General features: G+C 43.5%; 2 protein-coding genes across 3 annotated transcripts in view; one reads left to right on the forward strand and one right to left on the reverse strand.

Annotated features, from left to right (window-relative positions):
• The window catches only part of CNTNAP2 (contactin associated protein 2), a 1,023,642-nt gene that overhangs the window by 358,017 nt on the left and 646,039 nt on the right, over positions 1-19,586 (reverse strand). For both annotated transcript variants that reach the window (XM_081931012.1, XM_081931011.1), the window contains one exon: positions 9,984-10,122. In XM_081931012.1, coding sequence (XP_081787138.1) covers positions 9,984-10,122 — 139 coding nt within the window. The remainder of the gene's footprint in view (positions 1-9,983; positions 10,123-19,586) is intronic.
• On the forward strand, positions 12,452-19,109 carry CFAP141 (cilia and flagella associated protein 141). Its single transcript, XM_081931201.1, has 4 exons — positions 12,452-12,605; positions 15,902-15,942; positions 17,272-17,401; positions 18,880-19,109. The coding sequence occupies exons 1-4, from the start codon at positions 12,531-12,533 to the stop codon at positions 18,979-18,981; spliced, it is 348 nt and encodes a 115-aa protein (XP_081787327.1). The 5' UTR covers positions 12,452-12,530; the 3' UTR covers positions 18,982-19,109.

Raw genomic sequence — 19,586 nt, forward strand, 5'->3', positions numbered from 1 at the left:
ATGTGGATCCTCAGCAGTTGTTCGCTTCAAGGAAAACTGCTCTGGATGTCAAGGGTATGGATTAGGAGGATATGGCCCTCAAGACAGTGACTTCAGAATGAACTCAGAGCGTAAGTTGTTCCGCTAGCAGCAGCCACTGCAAGGATTCCTGCTGGTGCAACAGGACTCCCCCCACTCACTGCTTCCCTGCATTGTCCCCAAATTTACTCTGGGGGGTTGGGAGAGGAGAAAGGAAAAATCCTTGTACTGAAAGAACATTAGCAGCAGCAGCAGCACTAGGCTGAAGAACATGGTAAGAATCAGGAGGGAAATTCTCTAACAAGCTGTTTCCTGTCTTTCAGAACTGAAATTTGTTGTGGGAACATCATGAAGGCTTACTTTCTCCCCCAAAACTTTCTATTTAAACAATGTAGAATATACTCTATATAGAATTTCCAAAACAAGCAAACTAAAGATAGAGAAAAAGCAAACACCAGAAAGAAGGCATAGGAATATGTTTTCTGTTCATTATACATTCCTTATCGAATTTCTCTTACTTTTGTCTTCCTGTGTAAGAGTGCCCTCAACACTAGTTTCCTTTTCAGGCCCCTGTGTTAACAATATAAAAGATACTTTCCAACCTATTTGAAATACGGTATAGAAAAATCTATGAAGAGCAGTTCATTTTAACCTCCAGCACTATATCAACTAATTCATTTAAGTTGCCCTTCAAGGAAGACATCAAGGATTAAACTGAAAACATCTGACATTCATTTCTCTGAGGGATTCTCCTCTATTATTTCCCAGAATAAACCTGTTTAAGGCTTAATGCAATTTCTTACCTAAGAATTACCTTCGTTTTCTATTCCAGACAGATGTCTGCATGTACACACAGACTTCCAAAGTACACTCTTTCTCGAGTTTATTTATAAAATGAACATAAATCTAAAATGGTGAAACCAGTCTTTGAATTTATAGAACAACATGATACCATATTTACTCGAGTCTAATGTGCCATCCAATCTAATGCACACCTCAATTTTCATAACCTTGAAACCAAAAAAAGTATTCGCTGGTGAATATAAATGTGCCATCGAATCTAATGCACATCTTCATTTTCGCAATGTAATTTGGCCAAAAAAAGGTGAGCTTTAGATTCAAGTAAATACAGTAATTTCTCAAAAACTTGGGAAATGGCCGAGATAGAACTAGCTAAGCAAGGAAAACACCTATCAAAACCTGAATCATTCAGACTTTTTGCTCTTCTTAATCAAGACTTCAAAATTTGAATGACCATATTAACAACTAGAAGATCAAACTCAATAACTAGAAGATTGAGAGAGAGCCCCTATTTACTAATGGGACATATTTCTGCCGGCTTTCACCAGCACAACTGTTTAGTTGAACCCACCCTTAAAAAAGAATTTGATTGTGTTGAATAGAAGTATATCAATCAGGTTTTAGGGATACATGGATTTGGTGGTCACTTCTTCAACTGGATACACACCCTTTAGCTTCTTGTTCGCGTCAATGGGACAAACTCAGATGCTTTCCACACGGATAGGGGCACCTGACATGAACACCCACAGGAATGCCGTATCTACTGAGTCACACACAGAATTTATTAGAACTTCCTCTGAGGTAAGAGAATTCACTGGGGGGGGGGGCGCGGAATAGACAGTAAAATAAATCTGTACACAAATTACATCAAAATAACTTCCTTTAATCCAGCAAATTAATACAGTCAGCAAAAACAAGACCTGGAGCTGACTGTGGCTCAGATCATCAGCTTCTTATAGCAAAATTCAAGCTTAAACTGAAGAAAGTAGGAAAAACCACTGGGCCGGTAAGATACAATCTAAGTCAAATCCCTTATGAATACACAGTGGAAGTGAGGAACAGGTTTAAGGATTTAGATTTGGTGGACAGAGTGCCTGAAGAACTATGGATGGAGGCTCGTAACATTATACAGGAGGCAGCAACGAAAACCATCCCAATGAAAAGGAAATGCAAGAAAGCAAAGTGGCTGTCCAATGAGGCCTTACAAATAGCGGGGGAGAGAAGGCAAGCAAAATGTGAGGGAGATAGAGAAAGATACACGAAATTGAACGCAGATTTCCAAAGCATAGCAAGGAGAGACAAGAAGGCCTTCTTAAACGAGCAATGCAAAGAAGTAGAGGAAAACAATAGAATGGGAAAAACCAGAGATCTGTTCAAGAAAATTGGAGATATGAAAGGAACATTTCGTACCGATATTACCATAATAAAAGAGAAAAGTGGAAAGGACCTAACAGAAGCAGAAGACATCAAGAAGAGGTGGCAAGAATACACAGAGGAATTATACCAGAAAGATATGGATGTCTCGTACACCCCAGGTAGCGTGGTTGCTGACCTTGAGCCAGACATCCTGGAGAGTGAATTCAAATGGGCCTTAGAAAGCGCTGCAAATAACAAGGCCAGTGGAAGCGATGATATTCCAGCTGAACTATTAATTTTTTTTAAAAATGATGCTGTTAAGGTGCTACACTCAATATGCTAGCAAATTTGGAAAACTCAGCAGTGGCCAGAGGATTGGAGAAGATCAGTCTACATCCCAATCCCCAAGAAGGGCAGTGCCAAAGAATGCTCCAACTACCACACAATTGCACTCATTTCACACGCTAGCAAGGTTATGCTTAAAATTCTACAAGGCAGGCTTAAGCAGTATGTGGACCGAGAACTCCCAGAAGTGCAAGCTGGATTTAGAAGGGGCAGACCAAATTGCAAACATGCGCTGGATTATGGAGAAAGCTAGAGAGTTCCAGAAGGACATCTACTTCTGCTTCATTGACTATGCAAAAGCCTTTGACTGTGTCGACCACAGCAAACTATGGCAAGTTCTTAAAGAAATGGGAGTGCCTGATCACCTCATCTGTGTCCTGAGAAAACTCTATGTGGGACAAGAAGCTACAGTTAGAACGGGATATGGAACAACTTATTGGTTCAAAATTGGGAAAGGAATATGACAAGGCTGTATATTGTCTCCCTGCTTATTTAACTTCTATGCAGAATTCATCATACAAAAGGCTGGACTGGATGAACCCCAAGCCGGAATTAAGATTGCCGGAAGAAATATCAACAACCTCAGATATGCAGATGACACAACCTTGATGGGAGAAAGTGAAGAGGGAGTGAAGAGCAACCTTTTAATGAGGGTGAAAGTGCAAAATATGGTCTGAAGCTCAACATCAAAAAAACAAAGATCATGGCCACTGGTCCCATCACCTCCTGGCAAATAGAAGGGGAAGAAATGGAGGCAGTGAGAGATTTTACTTTCTTGGGCTCCATGATCGCTGCAGATGGTGACAGCAGTCACAAAATTAAAAGACGCCTGCTCCTTGGGAGAAAGGTGACGGCAAGCGTAGACAGCATGTTATAAAGCAGAGACATCACCTTGCCAACAAAGGTCTGTATAGTTACAGCCATGGTTTTCCCAGTAGTGATGTATGGAAGTGAGAGCTGGACCATAAAGAAGACCATAAAGAAGAATTGATGCTTTTGAATTATAGTGCTTGGAGGAGACTTTTGAGAGGCCCATGGACTGCAAGAAGATCAAATGCATCCATTCTTAAGGAAATCAGCCCTGAGTGGTCACTGGAAGGACAGATCGTGAAGCTGAGGCTCCAGTACAGAGGATGAGATGGTTGGACAGTGTTCTCGAAGCCACAAACATGAGTCTGACCAAACTGCGGGAGGCAGTGGAAGACAGGAGTGTCTGGCGTGCTCTGGTCCATGGGGTCACGAAGAGTCGGACACGACTAAACGACTAAACAACAACAATCCAGCAAAAAAACCTTGTGCTCCCTCGGGCAGCACATATACTAAAATCCAGCAAAAAACCCCCACCCTTTGGTATCATTATCAAAATACTTGTTGTTTTTGGTTTCATTTCTGGATACAAGGTCAATGTATAAAAATCCAAAAGGATGAGTTTCAATTGGGGGTGGGGGGAGAGAAAAGGATATAATAAGCAAAACCACTTGAATTTCTTGACAAGATAAGCCAATATTCTGTTCAGGAATTTAGATGACTTCAAAATTAGAAAATCTTGTAAATTTTAATCATGACAAACTATGGAAAGAAGTTTCAAAAGATCTTGATAGGTGGTGGCAATTTGAATGCTCCTGGATGGGAAGATTTCAGGGTGTGTTTTATCTTGAGTCCACTTTTAATTTTTAAACATCTCTTCATAATTAAATTCTTCAATATTGGCAAAATGGCAAAAATTTACCCAAGATTTCTTATGGTCTGAAGAAAAAGCAGGAATCAAAGCTAAACCTTTATTTAAACTAATAGAGAATAAGGACATAGTTTCCCCTGGCTTTATAAAATATAAGAAAGCAGTAATGTTGAACCCTCTAACTTGATGTTCTACTCAAAATAAAGCCATTACATTGGAGGAACAGTAACTATCTATTCAAATATTTATTCTGGTGCTGTACCAGAGAGAACATGTCTCATATTCAACCCAACCCTTAATTCAATGATTTATTCAAAATTTCGTGTATGTATATCTCCCTGTGCAGCAGTTAATTATAATAAGTGGCTGGTTGATAAGCAGTTATTAAGAAATATACAAATTTGGGAAGATCTTAATTTAACTGAGATCAGGAATCTGCATATAATGGATTAATAAAACATTATAGATAGATTATTAGTGAGACCGGTAACGTTCACATCTCTGTATTATAGTATTTTCAAATTAAATATTTTGTAAACTCTATTACTGTAAGCTGTATCTCACATAGAGTCTGTGCAAGATTTGAAATATGATTAACTAAGCAGCCAGCTAAATTTGAGCCCAATTATCTTAGACTTAGATAACATTAGACACCTCCATAGAAATGGGGGTGGGGTGGGAATTACATGGACAACACAGACAACATAGAATATCAAATATTTATGAACGTGGTATATATTCGTTGGGGATGTGGAATGAAGTAGCATATATTTTGGACAGGTCCTAAAATCAGGAATTACTGAGTACAAATAGTAACTGAAATTGGAATAATAACTCATTATGAACTAACTATTGGCACTTTATTATTTATTTTTGGTTCTGTAAAAGAGGGAAATGACCACTCATTTCCTGGTAGTATCCTGCATACCAATCAGTTATTAACAGAAACAAATAACCCACTCTCTATTGGGGACTGCTGATTAAGAATCTGATATTTGGCCTATATGGTCAAACTCAAAAACTTTATAAAAAATAATGGAGGTCAACAATATGATTTGTTCATGCAGAAAAGGGGGTTATTCATGATTGGAATGATAAAACAGAATATGCAGTCCTGCTGTATGTTGTTTCAGAAGCAAGTGTGGGTGGGGGACTTATCAACCTCTAATTTCTTTCTTCACTTTTTTATTATCCAGTTCATTTACTGGTGAATTTAGTCACATGAACAGAACACTGTTGTGTTTTTGAAATTTCTTTCCTTATGTATATCATCCTAGTTTACCTTGTTACTGAACTTGTTGGGTTAAGAAATCTTGTAATGTGTACTATATATTTATGCTAACTGTCCTTTTTACATAAAAAGGTAAAGGACCCCTGACCATTAGGTCCAGTCGTGGCCGACTCTGGGGTTGCGGCGCTCATCTCGCTTTATTGGCCGAGGGAGCCAGCGTACAGCTTCCAGGTCATGTGGCCAGCATGACTAAGCCGCTTCTGGTGAACCAGAGCCGTTTACCTTCCCACCGGAGTGGTACCTATTTATCTACTTGCACTGGTGTGCTTTTGAACTGCTAGGTTGGCAGGAGCAGGGACCGAGCAACGGGAGCTCATCCCATTGTGGGGATTCGAACTGTGGACCTTCCGATCGGCAAGACCAAGAGGCTCAGTGGTTTAGACCACAGCGCCACCCGTGTCCCCACACTTTTTACATACAGCTATAATAAAACTGACAGGGAGAAATTCTGGATTGCATAATGGGCACCTTAACAACCCATGGCCTCATTTCAGGGGATGCCAACCAACATCACTGAGTGTCAGCAAATGAATCCCTTCTGAACACCCCCAAAGCTGGCAGGAGCATCATTCCATTTATATTAGAGCAGCTGAGGAAGGTGGAAGCCAAAATGTTTTGCTATTTAAACTACATATGACAGTAAACATCTGCAATAAAGTAAAATAGATAATAATAGAGAGAGATTTAATTAAAAGAAAAGCCCTCACATCACCCCCCAGTTCAGCCAGACACATATTGAGATTTTAAGGAAATACTAAAGGACACTTTGGCCAAGGAAGGAAAATGGAAGCTGTTAAGTTGTGGGTGAACATATCAGACGGCACAGCGATTCTTCAAAGAGCTCTTGTTTATTCACAGGCCAGAACAGAACTGAACTGAACTGAAGGGTTCAGCCAGGCTGCTTATATAGAGCTCCACTACAACGCAACAGTAACAACTTTCTGTAACTATCCAATCACTGAACGTCACTTTCAATTCCTTATTTGCATATGTGGACCTGAGTGAAAACTATCTACAGTATCCCCCTGCTGGCCCAGGGTGAGAACTTCAGTACATAACAGAAGCCTCTTTTGTGGCAGAAGAAAACCAATGAGAAACTGGAGGACAGGACTAGTTGGTTATCTGTGTTTGCTACTATCTTGCTTCTGACTCCAGCCCTGATGAATCCTCAGATAATCATACTATCATTAGCTTGAAAAAGCTGCTGAAGGGAGTCCAACAGCTAGACATGCACTGTCCCCGACTCCTCGGGGATCCCAGCTCCTCAGCATGCTGAGCAGCATGCAGCTTGTAATGCATTGAGAAGCATGGTTTTCTTATAACACATAGCTTAAAAATAACATTTCTTAATTTCCAAAGCAATGCACATTTATTACCTCAAATATAATGAACAACTATTCTGTATGGAAGGTCAGTGTTATTCTATTATATGTGCATCACTTTAGAGACTCCGGCTGAGAAAGGCCAGCTTGCCAAAGGCAAATGATTTTATAGACGATACTTCCTGGGCCAGAGCTCAGTCTCATGGGCACTATATTTCCATAGCTTCTTTACTGGATTCCTTTTCTGACTAGCAATGAGGCAGCCCTGGAAATGCAAGGCGTGCGTAATTGTGTCAGTCAAATGCTTGACTCCGGTGCCCAGTGGTATACAGTGCAGTATCCAAAGGTAATATCCCAGGAAAAACAGAGCCGGGCTTACCTTGCCTGCTGCCTTCAGGAAACAGAGAAATGCGGGACATGCTAATATCTCCTTGTGATAAGGAAAAAATCAAAAGCTTCTGCCCACCACCAGTAAACAGTTTCAGGAACAGTTTTAACTCAGGGCAGCTTCATTCTATTTGCACATCTCTGGTACTTAGCATGTCTTTAAACCACATTGTCACATTTTCATTAAAATTGACATATGTTAAACATAATCTATAATAACATATTGGATGGGAGGTTTCAAAATCCTTTCTAGCATCATGTCATGCTATGAAAATCCATGCACACGCTGCTTTGAGGAAGCCAAGTGCAGCCAACCAGCTTCTGCAGGCTTCTGGGATAAATTACTTGTGAATAATAATTCCTGTGCAATGTGCTGTGTGACAATCCTAATGTACAACTGCGCCATCTGGACTACAACAAACCCAGTTTGTCAACGATAAGGAAAGATGTACAGGGATCCGTACTGTCACATGCCAGGCAGCACACCAATTGCTCTGGCAACTCCGAGGCTTCTAGGTGAGTCGACTCATAGATGTTGCAGACGTGAAAGGAAAACAGGATTTCTCTCTGCATAATCAGAAACACCTGTGACTTCGGAAGTTATTTTTCCTCCCACAGCATATCTCCCACAGTTCTTCACAGTGACCCGGGTCCCCTCTAACTGCGACCATGAGTTGGGACGCTGCCTTACAATGCCTTCCACCCCCACAAGATAACCCAGGAGGGCACGTGAAGACTCCTACTGAAAAAATCCATCCATCAAAGCACTTTTTCTTCCCTCAGAACTCCTCAGATATTTTGCCTAAGCAAAAACTTTCACCAGGGAATGTTGCTTAACATAAAACACAGAGATCACCTTCTAGCCTAGAACAGCTTGGCTGTGGCTTCTTTTGCTCCCAGGCGTCCCCAAGTGCCGGCAGTTTGAAGTCCATGGCTCCCTTCATAGGACTTCCACCCCACCCACGCCCCAAACTCCTGGTGTCCTCCTAAGAACCTGTTTTTAAAAGTGCAGATTGCACTGCAATTATTAAGGTGAAAACAACCAATTCCTGCTATTCATATATTGGTAGGTGGATGAGACTCCCCATCCCAGACACTTGGAAAAAACAAGCCTTTCATAAATGACCAGATCACATCAACTGCACAGCAGAACACAAGTGTCATTTTATTCCTTGATGTATTGAAACCTGTAGAAACTGCCATCTCCAAAGGAACAAAGCACATGACCGGGAGGCCTCCTTTCCCCCCTCAGAGCTAAAAAGTTCAGTGATAAAAACAGGTCAGCTAACTCATTCACAACACACAGAACCATCTTTGGAGAGGAATTATGCTTGACACAGATTTGTAGCTGAAAAGGGATTTGCCATGTTGCCATCTCCTCCCTCCCCACCCCATGCAGTTATAGGAGGGATGGTGCTAAACTTTGTAAGTGATTCCTAAAGTAATGGGTCATTACTGATTAATTTTTTTAAAGCCATGTGACATCACCATCCTCTCACCCACTAGTGACAGCCAACGATGCAGATGGGGCAGCAGACCCATGGATTACTTCTGAGTTTCGCCACTCGCGCATGTGCAGAAGCGCAAAATCACACGGTGCGCATGTGCAGACACGGCGCTTCTGGATGTGAACTCTTCAAGTTGCAGATGTTCCTCCAGGATGGATTACGTCCACAACTTGAGGTTCCACTGTATTTATTAATGGTGGCACCTTCTTCCTCAGGTGGCTGCAGTCTCTCCTTCCTTAGAGGTTTGCAAGCAGAGGCTGGATGGCCACCTGCCAGGGATGCTTTACCTGAGATTCCTGTCTTGCAGGGGGTTGGGCTAGATGGCCCTTGGGTGCATTCCAGCTCTACCATCCCAGGATTCTATTATTAACACTGATGTCTATTCTGCCTTGGCACTTTCTCAGGATTTATAATAAGCAAGAAGGAGAGATATTTTAAACAGGGGTAATGACGATGGTATACAATTTTAAAATGTATTCCCTACTCTTATGTTAACAATGAAAATGTTAGTGAATAAATGAATGCTTTTATGAGGGGAAAACAGCACCTATTATAGCTCACACAGGAACCTGGCTCTCTCAGGGATGATCATATAATAGCTCCATTCCAACGGACTGCTCTTTCACAGCAGACTAGACCTCAAGTTGCAGAAAATCCCCACGGGGGGGGGGGGGGCAAAATTGCTTCTTGTGCTAAAGATGTATACTGAACAAGGAAAGAAGATTCTAATCTTTTTCAAAAGCAGATACAGTGGTACCTCGGGTTACAGGCGCTTCAGGTTACAGACTCCGCTAACCCAGAAATAGTACATCGGGTTAAGAACTTTGCTTCAGGATGAGAACAGAAATTGTGTGGCGGCAGCGGGAGGCCCCATTAGCTAAAGTGGTACCTCAGGTTAAGAACAGTTTCAGGTTAAGAAGGGACCTCCAGAACGAATTAAGTTCTGAACCCGAGGTATCACTGTACTCTGTATTTTAATCTTGTATGCCCATACTAGCCAGTTCATCTTTTCATTTGGAGAAAAAGAGTAAGCTTCTAAGAATTGCTCATCTCTGTTGTTTGAGAGTCTTCCAACTGTATGGTTCACAGGAATCCCATCACACCTGCCCCTTAGGAGTTACTGCTAAAGAGGAGAGGTCTTCTGATGGTTGTTGAAACACACCAGAAGTTAAATGCAGGAAAACGGGCTGGGAGTTTTCAAAGCACTTGCTCCTGTCTCATGCCACATCCATTTCACGCTGCCTCACCCACCACATCACTCGATGCTCTAAACTTACCGATCAATAATGGCGCACATATCAATGCTGACGTTGGCGAAACTTCCCAGCTTTCCTTGTTCTACTGCATGCAAATCCACCAGCTGATCATCGACATGAATAAGCTGCATGCAGCCTTGGAATGAGAGCTGAAGAAAACCTGTATATAAGTAAACAGACAAAATAAGGGTTGCTGTTATATTCAACAGAAAGTTCAGGAAAATCATTTGCATGTACAGCTCATAGGATACATTGTCATTCCTTTGCCAAAGCACATCTCAGTAAAAATCAAATGCTGGTGGGAGGGGGGGAGTTAATAAATAATAAAGTCAAAAAAGAAATATGATAAAGTGTGGGCATTGTCTTTGTGGTGTAGTTGCCTGTAACCGCAAGCATGGCTTTTAACTCGAATTGCAAACAAGCCAGAAACTCAGTGATATCTATTAAAAATCTATACTGGCAAATCACAATTTATTGTGTGAAACTCCACAGTGTTGCACCTTGCTGTAAACACAGGACCCACGGACGATGAGACATTTATTTATGTAATGGAACCCCTTGTGGTTTTATTACAGAAAACAGAAAGTGCTGCAAAAGAACAGCATGTTCCATGGCCTCTTGTCCACTAATCAATGTTTACTAACAACTAAAACACTTTGGTTCGGTGCACTCCAGGAAAAGAGGTGAAGAACCAGCTTCCCATGCTCTTATGGACTTGGACTGGAGACAGTGCTGGCTGATCTGGCTCACTCCACCCCCACCTTCCCTGCAGGTGCCCCACTGAAATGGGCCTGCAAAGGAGCACTTCCTAGTAGGAGGTTGCCACCCAACCCTTGAAAAATGGGATTGGCCCGTTTTTGGACAAAAGTGCCCAACGTCCCTTTTGGACTTCAAACAGGATGCCTTGTCCCTCGTATTTGAGCTCAGCTGGCCCCAAATGGTGGCTGCATCACTGTTGGTGTGGCTGAGGAGAAGCCCAGCCCAAGTGACAACGGAGAGAAAGGGGAAGGTGCAACCATCTCTCCCTCGCCCCCTCCTTCCTTCCCTCTCACTGGTGCTCCTTCTCAGCCGACGCCTGCCAGTCAAGCATGGCACACAGTTGACGCAACTTGGCCCCCTCCACCATCCCAACCTGGCCTCTCCTCTGCCCTGCTCATCTCTTCTGATGCCAGCATGGGGAGCCAGCCGTCTACCCCTGGCCCTGCCCTTCTAAGAGGGGGGAGGATTTGGTGTCCTTGCCTGACCTATCCTGTATTTTGTCCTGCTTGACCAAAGGTGGCAACCCTACCTAGCAGAGACCCCCCCCCGTCACTATTTGTCCGTTGGGCATCCTTTGGGCCTTGGGTCTGGCCCCTTGTACAGTCTGGCTTCCCCAGGAGAAATGCTTCCCCATTCCAGAGCCCCTCCTTGCACATGCCAGGCTCCTAGGAAAGGATTCCAAATTACCCTTTGCTCTTCAATAGACATTTCCAACTCTAAATAATAAAAAGCTATACTAGATTTCCTCTGTATCAAAACAAATGAAATAAAACCCTCAGTGATATATAATTTCCCCTGGATTTGCTATCCTTGAAAAAATATTTGGGGAAAGACAAATGACTTGCATGCAAAAAATAAAATACAGCCTAATAAATATATCATAATAGGAACAACTTTCATTTTAATCTAAAATGGCCCTATAACTTGAGCACTCTGTGGTCCACACAACAGCTTTTATGAAGAGACTGGAAGTGCTTGGTAATTGTTCGTTTACATCTCAAACACTCTTTGGGCTGAAGGTACTTCCTGTGGTTTGAGACTGCTCCTACTTGCCATTTTTATGTAATTTCTCATTTGAAATTGCTTTCTAATTTTATTTCATTTGTTCTCTCAGTACGTTGGATGCATACTTTACCATACTTAGAGTAGGCCTATTGAAATCAATGGCATAAATTAGGCAGGCCTGTAACTGCTATTCTAGTTTTATGTGCATTTCCATATGATGAAAGCAGGGCAAGCAATTTGTCGGGGGGGCACACAGTTGCCCACCCTTTCCCCCCACCCTCCCCACATCATCCATTGCAAGGTCCTTTAATGCCACGTGAAACTCAACACAGAAGGACAGAGGAGGAGGGGTAACTTTATGGGAGCAACAGGGGTGGCAGCTGGGAAAATGCAGGGAAGAAAAGAATGATCAAAGTCCCCCTTCCCCTTTTTTTAAGACTACATTTCTGGTGTTTTTCTCTCCAGGGAGAATTTATTTGCGTTGGAGTATGTGAACGTGCACTTGGAGAATAGTTGAGAGAGAGGAGAAACAAAGGGACTCCCTCTCCCCCCAAGGAACTGTGGAAATTGCCTTTACGGTTAGCTCAGATCTGGGCACACGAAGGCGAGAGGCAGGCCCTGCTTCTCCCTTTCCTCTCCTAGGCAACTGGCAGCTGCCATTCGGGACCTTTGTGTTGGCCTGACAGTTCTGGAAGCATGGTCTGCTCCCATGGCAACCAGGGATACAAACAGCATCAGGCTAGCAGGTAGAGAGAGTGCGCCTAGAGCGGTGCTCCCCACTTGCCTCCCTGCTCCCACCGCAGCATGGCATCCGCCAAGGAGAAGACCGGCACAGACAGCAATGTCATCACACGCGAGCAGCTGCTGAAAGAGGAAGAGGTAGGAGCTTGAGCCCTGGCCAGAAACACAAGGCGAGGCAGCCTAGGTGGCTTCTAGAATATGCACAGGAGAGCACTCCTCTACTTTCAGGCTGATATTGCAAATATGGAGGAGCCCAGAACATTGATGCCAGTTAATGTTGTGGCAGTGAGTTCCACAGATTAATAAGTTCCATCTAAGTCCAAGGCTGAATGCTTCATGGGAAAACTGTAAAAACTTTCCTCTTTGGCCTTTCAATTCAGCTGTCAGGATTAAGCAGATTTTAATATAATTGTATATTTTGTCTCTATTGCAGATATTTTTAAAATAGTTATTAACTGCCCCGAGTTATTGGGAAATGCCAGGTTAGAAACTGAGCTAAGTTTGATGGTTCATGGATATTAGATGTATCTAAAACGTGACTGGAATTTTTAAAATTACAAATAAAATGCCCCCCTTTTAACAAACAATATTGAAACAACTTCATTCAAAATCCCCACAAATATGTGCAATCCTATGCATGTCAGCTCAAAAGTAACTTGTCCCAGTGAATTAAATGAAATTTACACCCATGCCAGTGTGTATTGAAATGTAACCAGTGGCGTAGCGTGGGGGTGCAGGGGGGGCCGGCTGCACCGGGCGCAACATCTGGGGGTTAGGGTTAGGGGGCGCAAATCCACGGGTTAGGGGGCGCAAATCCACGGGTTAGGGGGCGCAAATCCACGGGTTAGGGGGCACAAATTACTTGCCTTGCCCCGGGTGCTGACAACCCACGCTTCGCCACTGAATGTAGCCTTTTACTCTCAAAATGGATCCTGGATTTCACTTCATCTAGAATTCAATAGCAACTCTGGGATGTCTGAAAGTTTCTCCTGAGAACATTCCTTCAATATTCTTCAAAATCGTTATAGAATATTTGCCTGATCAGAACCTGATTTTCCTCACATTTGCCTTTGCCAACTTTTTTGTCAGCTATGGGAGGCTACAGACCATGTGTGGCCTACACTTTATTTCCTTACATTTATATTTCACCTTCCCCCCATCATTGTTCCCAAGCTGGCATAAATGTCTTTGCAGGATCTCTCCAATCCAGACACCGATAAGAGCTGTTTATCTGTTTAGCACCAACATGACGATGGTCTCCTGTCAACGTCTAATGATGTGATAAGAGTAGCTAGTTAGCCAGCTGACTGACCCTGTGGAGAGACATATTGGACTACATTCCCACAAGCAATAGTGAATACAGGATAGTGAAGATCTAGGAAAATATTTCTCATCACACGAGGAGATTCTCCAGAGCACTGGCTCCCCCTGTGGTTGCATATCTCCTGCCTTACGTTTGCAAATGCCGACAAAGAGCCAGCTGCCAGCATCCCTGGGGTGGCATGAGAAAGGGCTTCTGTTTCTCCCATTAGGAACAGGGAACAAACTCGAATTTTTGCCAGGGGGCTGGCTGGGCGCTCAGCCCCAGGCGAGGTCTCTAGAGGGGAGCCACTGAAGCTCCCAGCTTGCGGGGGTCTTCCTCCGACCGCAGCCGGCTCCGGAGTCTAAAAGGGTCCTTGGGTGTCGTAGTCCTGTGCTGCTCAGCCTCAGCAGAGCTCAGTGGCGGGAGAGGCCAGCCAACCAGCCAAGTCTCAGGGGGGTCCTTGCCTGGAGGCAGAGTCCATATACAAGGTTCAGTCCAGTCCTAAGGGCAGGGGCATCTCAGTTCACGTAGTCGGACTATCCGGGGGTCAAGAAAGCCGAGAGTCCAAGGTAACGAGAAGCAAGAAGCAGCAAGGTCTGGCCAGGCGAACATTGTTCGCAGCAACAGACTGAGGTTGGAAACCCTGCTTAAGAAAGCTGGAGCCAGCTGGCTCACATCAGGAGCAAGAAGGCTGATCAGAGGGGAGTCACTCGGCCTTTGGCTCCTTCAGGCTGCTGCTCAGCAGGTGAAGCTGACTCCTGGCCCATGACATTCGGCACCAGAGTGTCTTTGGTAGTGTGGATCTTGCGCTGCTGAGCATCGGAGGGATGCTAATTTGCAAAGGGAAGCAGGAAAACCTGGAAACGATCCTCCTTCCCCTTTCCTCCTGTCTGTTTCTGGAACTGTGTGCAAAAGAGAAATCCTGGAGAAGTTGATCTCCAAGCAAAGTTGAAAAATGGAAGTTTTGTTGCTTTCTTCTTTTGTTTCCCTTAATGTCTCAGAGATCAATTAAAAGTGGTGAAGAGATCAGAACACCACCTCCTGTCCTTTTGGGGGGAACAGAAGCTTTTCTGCAGCCCATTGTGTAAACAATTTAAATGTCAAGTTCACAAGATAAGCACTTTGGAGTATTGCTTGCTTATGTGTGTGTGTTCTCTCTCTCTCTCTCTCTCTCTGTGTGTGTGTGTGTGTGTGTGTGTGTGTGTGTGCGTGTTATGTACTGAGTTGAATAGGATCCAAAATGCAGCAGTCTGATTCGTCCTAGAACAATAGGATTCAAAATGCAGCAGTCTGATTGGTCCTAGAACAATGCAGCAGTCTGATTGGTCCGCAGGAGCCACCCAATCATGCTCCAGGTGGAAGTAAATCCACATCCTGATTGGCCTGCAGGAGAATCCCGGAATTAGCCAATCACGTGCAGCCCATTGTGTAAATAATGTATATAAAGCAGACATTCTGGGAGAACTTTCATTCCTCCTCACCACTATGAGCTGAATAAAGAGCATGAAATCTACTCTCGACTCTGAGTATATTTCAGTGTGTTTGGCTCTAGAGGACAACATGCATGTTTACAGCATGTGAATACATAAAGAGGACACTGCTTCACACAATCAGCTACAAAAACGGAGTCCTCTTTATACTGGAAATAAAATACCTGCAATGAAAGAAATGTGATGCTGACATACAAAGCATTTTGTATTCATCCCTTCTTGTAATTTGGAAGGAAAATGTAGCTAATCCACTTTAAATTCTTTAATTGGAATGGTTCAGCAGCCAGCAATTTTTTAACAAACTTGTGGAGTTTTTTATTTCATTTTATTCTTTAGAGCCAGAAACTGGAAGCCTTACTACTCAGAAGTAAGTCCCACTGTCTTTGTGCCCTTTATGAACAAATGTGTTGACTTGTGTATGTGTGTGTGTACGCAAATGCACCTCTCTCTCTCTCTCTCTCTCTCTCTCTCTCTCTCTCTGTGTGTGTGTGTGTGAGAGAGAGAGAGAGAGAGAGAGAGGGAGAGAGAGAGAGAGAGAGAGAGAGAGAGAGAGAGAGAGAGAGAGAGAGAGAGAGAAGGTCTTTGCCCTGAGTTTCAGCCCTGCTTTTGCTTTGCACTAACTATCTTTCATTGCATTTCAGATGTTAGCAAAAGCTCAAGCATATGCTAAATTGCTCCGAAGGTAAATGGATTTTGAAATCCTGTTTTCTAACTGTGGACTTTAGTGGCTAAAAGCCTTTTTTTCAGTAAAGAAACAATGACACAGGCTGCCTCCAGGGTGGCAAAGCTTTTGACACCCAGCTGAAAATGCAGCTAGGCAAAAACTCACAAATTGATGATAAACACCAAAACCTTCCAGACCCAACGGCCTGATTAAAGCCAGTCTCTGTGCTGGGTCTGAAAGCCACATCAGATGTTGTCTGTGGCCGGCAGATAAGAGCCATTCCTTTGCTCTGGATGGCAAATCATAACCAGCATCTGTGTGATTCCTATGGATGCTCACTACATTGCATTTAGCTATGAACTAAAGGACACCCCCCCCCACATAATTATGTGTTTATGTGAAACATTTCTATACCACCCTTCATAATACAGAAGCTCACAATAATACCAATACATTTCTCCAAAAAACAACAGGTTAAAATACAACAAAACATAAACATCACGTTGAAGCCAAACCATTCTATTAAAATCTTTGTTCATTTCGTGCTCCACTTTCTGCATTTTGTCATATGGTTCATTCCTACAGTGGTTCCTGGTTTGAGGATTGCAGGAATAGCGCTCACACATTTACACATGTTTATTTGCACATATGCTGGAGGGATGTATGTGGGGTTAGTCCCACCCCCTTTAAAAACCTCTGGCTGCATTAACACACAACACTAAGCCATGCACAAGGAGGCTGCACAAAGCCACAGGCTTGCAAACTTCTCCCTCTCACACCCCATCCTCCCTTTCAGCCAAGAGGAAGACTTCACCAAAGGTTCGTTTTTCATGATTCTTGCCATGTTGTTACAGTAGAACCAGGAATCATAGTTTCAAAGAAAAAAATCTGGTCAGCTCCAAAACATGCTTGCATGTTTCACTAACCATAGTTTGTTTTATACCACAAACCATGATCTGCCCTTAGGGACAAGTCAGGAGTCAGGTGAAGAGGCCTTGCCTGCCCGTTTTTGGAAAGGAAGCAGCAGGGCTCCAGGATCTTGCCAGAGCATCACACCTCCTTCCCTCAGATGGGCAAATGCTTCTCGGGCTGTGGGAGGAAGGCAGGATGCTCTGACGGGGTCCAATAATCCTCTCACTTCCTCCCCCCTCCCCCAAGGGTGGTGGTACGTACTGTTGCATACTGCCAGAAAAAAGCCCTGCTTAAAATGCAGTACTGCATTTAATGTAACATGTAGCCTGGCCCTCAAAAAGAAGTTTGGAAATGTCTTCATTCCACAATGAATACAACAGCAATGACTGGTTTGTGCTGCTCACACAACTTGTTGTCCTGCCTCTGCTTCTGCAGCTGGGAGCGCGGCAAGGCGATGGCCCTGGAGCTGGCAAAACAAGAAGACAGGTGTCTGGAAAGGGCCAGAAAGAGAGAGCAGGCAGAAGTGAAAGAGGAGCTGTACCATGCTAATAAACAACTGAAGATGGTAAAGTTTGAAGTCAACTCCCCCCCCCCCTTTCAGTTTTTAGGCAGGTGCAGCAAGGAGGAAATCCTCTCAGTCCAAACAAGAGGACCACTTGTTTTCTGAGGCTTGATTCCTACTTTTCATGGGGAGAAAACAACCTTCAGACATGTACAATTGCATTTGAGAAATAATGCCAGCAATATAGTGAAGGCCTTGCTCATACCATAAGGGCATCAGGTGAAAGCTTGGAAGAGAGGAATGGTTTGCATTTCACTGGTAACTTGCTTTCAGAACATGGACATGATGTAGTAATTAAATCACTAGTCCCTGCACAATCCAAGTTACAAGGCAAAACGTGCAGGTGCTATCCTGCTCATTAGTTTTGTGAACACTCCTTTCAGTGTTTGTTTCTTCGTAACAATGCCTCACTTGCATGCTAGATCCGACCTTATACTGTACACAACACTATTGTCTCATATAAAATGGAACTGATTTATAGAAAATACTTTATGACCTGAAAAAAGAGACAATGCCCTTACTTTTGTAAACTAAGATATTTTTAAATAAAAATTATTTATTAAAACCCCCCACAAATAAATAAAGGTGACTGAGAGGCGTTCAGAGGGGAAGGAAGTTCTCCCTCCTCTGAAGGGAAATGGAATATTAGAAAGTGAGGTAAAAGGTCAATATTTATTATTATCTCAATGAATGAATAAATAAACTGGGAATGGAAAGGAAGGAGTTAAGGGAAGAAAGTTGTTGCAAAAGGAAGAATGAATATACTAAAAGGGCCGTGGAAGTCTCGTCTACACCAGGTCACCCAGATTGTACCTGATGCAAATGGAGCCAATCTCAGCTCCTTGGTATCCATAGTAAAGGTAGAGGTACCCCTGACCATTAAGTCCAGTCGCGGACGACTCTGGGGTTGTGGCGCTCATCTCGCTTTATTGGCCGAGGGATCCAGCGTACAGCTTCCGGGTCATGTGGCCAGCATGACTAAGCCGCTTCTGGCAAACCAGACCAGGGCACGAAAACGCCATTTACCTTCCCGCCGGAGCGGTACCTGTTTATCTACTTGCACTTTGACGTGCTTTCAAACTGCTAGGTGGGCAGGAGCAGGGACCCAGTGGCGTAGCGTGGTTTGTCAGCACCCGGGGCAAGGCAAGTAATTTGTGCCCCCTAACCCGTGGATTTTAGCACTCAAGTCTCTTCCACTAGATTAGCGCATCCCCCCCAGATGTTGCGACTGGTGCGGCCGGGCCCCCCTGCACCCCCACGCTACGCCACTGCAGGGACCGAGCAACAGGAGCTCACCCCGTTGCAGGGATTCGAACCGCCGACCTTCTGCTCGGCAAGTCCTAGGCTCTGTGGTTGAACCCACAGCGCCACCCGCGCCCCAGCATCCATAGTAGCAAGCAGTAATACTGAGCGCAGCCCTTGTTGAAATAGAAAAGAAACAGCAAAGGAGTTGTTGTTAATAGTTTTTCCATGTCCTGCAGGTTCGGCGAGCAGCTTTACGTCATCGCCTAAGTTTTGAGCATCTGCAGTACCAACTGGAATTGAACCACTTGGGCAAGTCATTCTTCACAGAGCGGCTTTGAGCACTTATCTCAGACAATCCAGACCATTATATGCTGATGCTTTTTCATATTGTAGAGAGATTCTTCTTTCAATGTTTAAGAATCAAATGCAAGCAGTGAAAGGAAAGATTAAACAGTTTTTGTTTGAATGGTTCAGTATACACTGGAAGTTGCACATTTTGTTTCTGATAGAGGGCAACTCAACTATACATCAGAGTGGACTCTGGTCTAAGCACAAAGAATGCAATGTGTGAATTTGCCCGTTCTGAGTGTTTGAAAATGAGCAGCACTTTTAGGTTCACTTATAAATCCTCACCACAACTTCTAATTGACAATAAAGAATAGAATCTATGTTACAGTCTAAGTTTTCCCCCTTTGTCTGACACAGGAAAAGGCAAGATGCAAAATAATTTCACCATTTGCAGCAATTTATTAAAAAACAAACACTAATTGTTGTTTCATTGAAAATTGGTAATGATTAATTGCAGGGTGTTTTTAAACCATCCAGAAAATGCAAATTCTATGTATTGTGATTATTGCAGGTATTACGGTGCCAATAAATTAGAATTAGTGCTTTGCAGGCAGTCTTGAAGGGTCAGATTCTGTTCCTCAGACCAGTTACCAGA

This window comes from Podarcis melisellensis (assembly GCF_964234715.1).
Source record: "Podarcis melisellensis genome assembly, chromosome: 12".
Classification (NCBI taxonomy): domain Eukaryota; kingdom Metazoa; phylum Chordata; class Lepidosauria; order Squamata; family Lacertidae; genus Podarcis; species Podarcis melisellensis.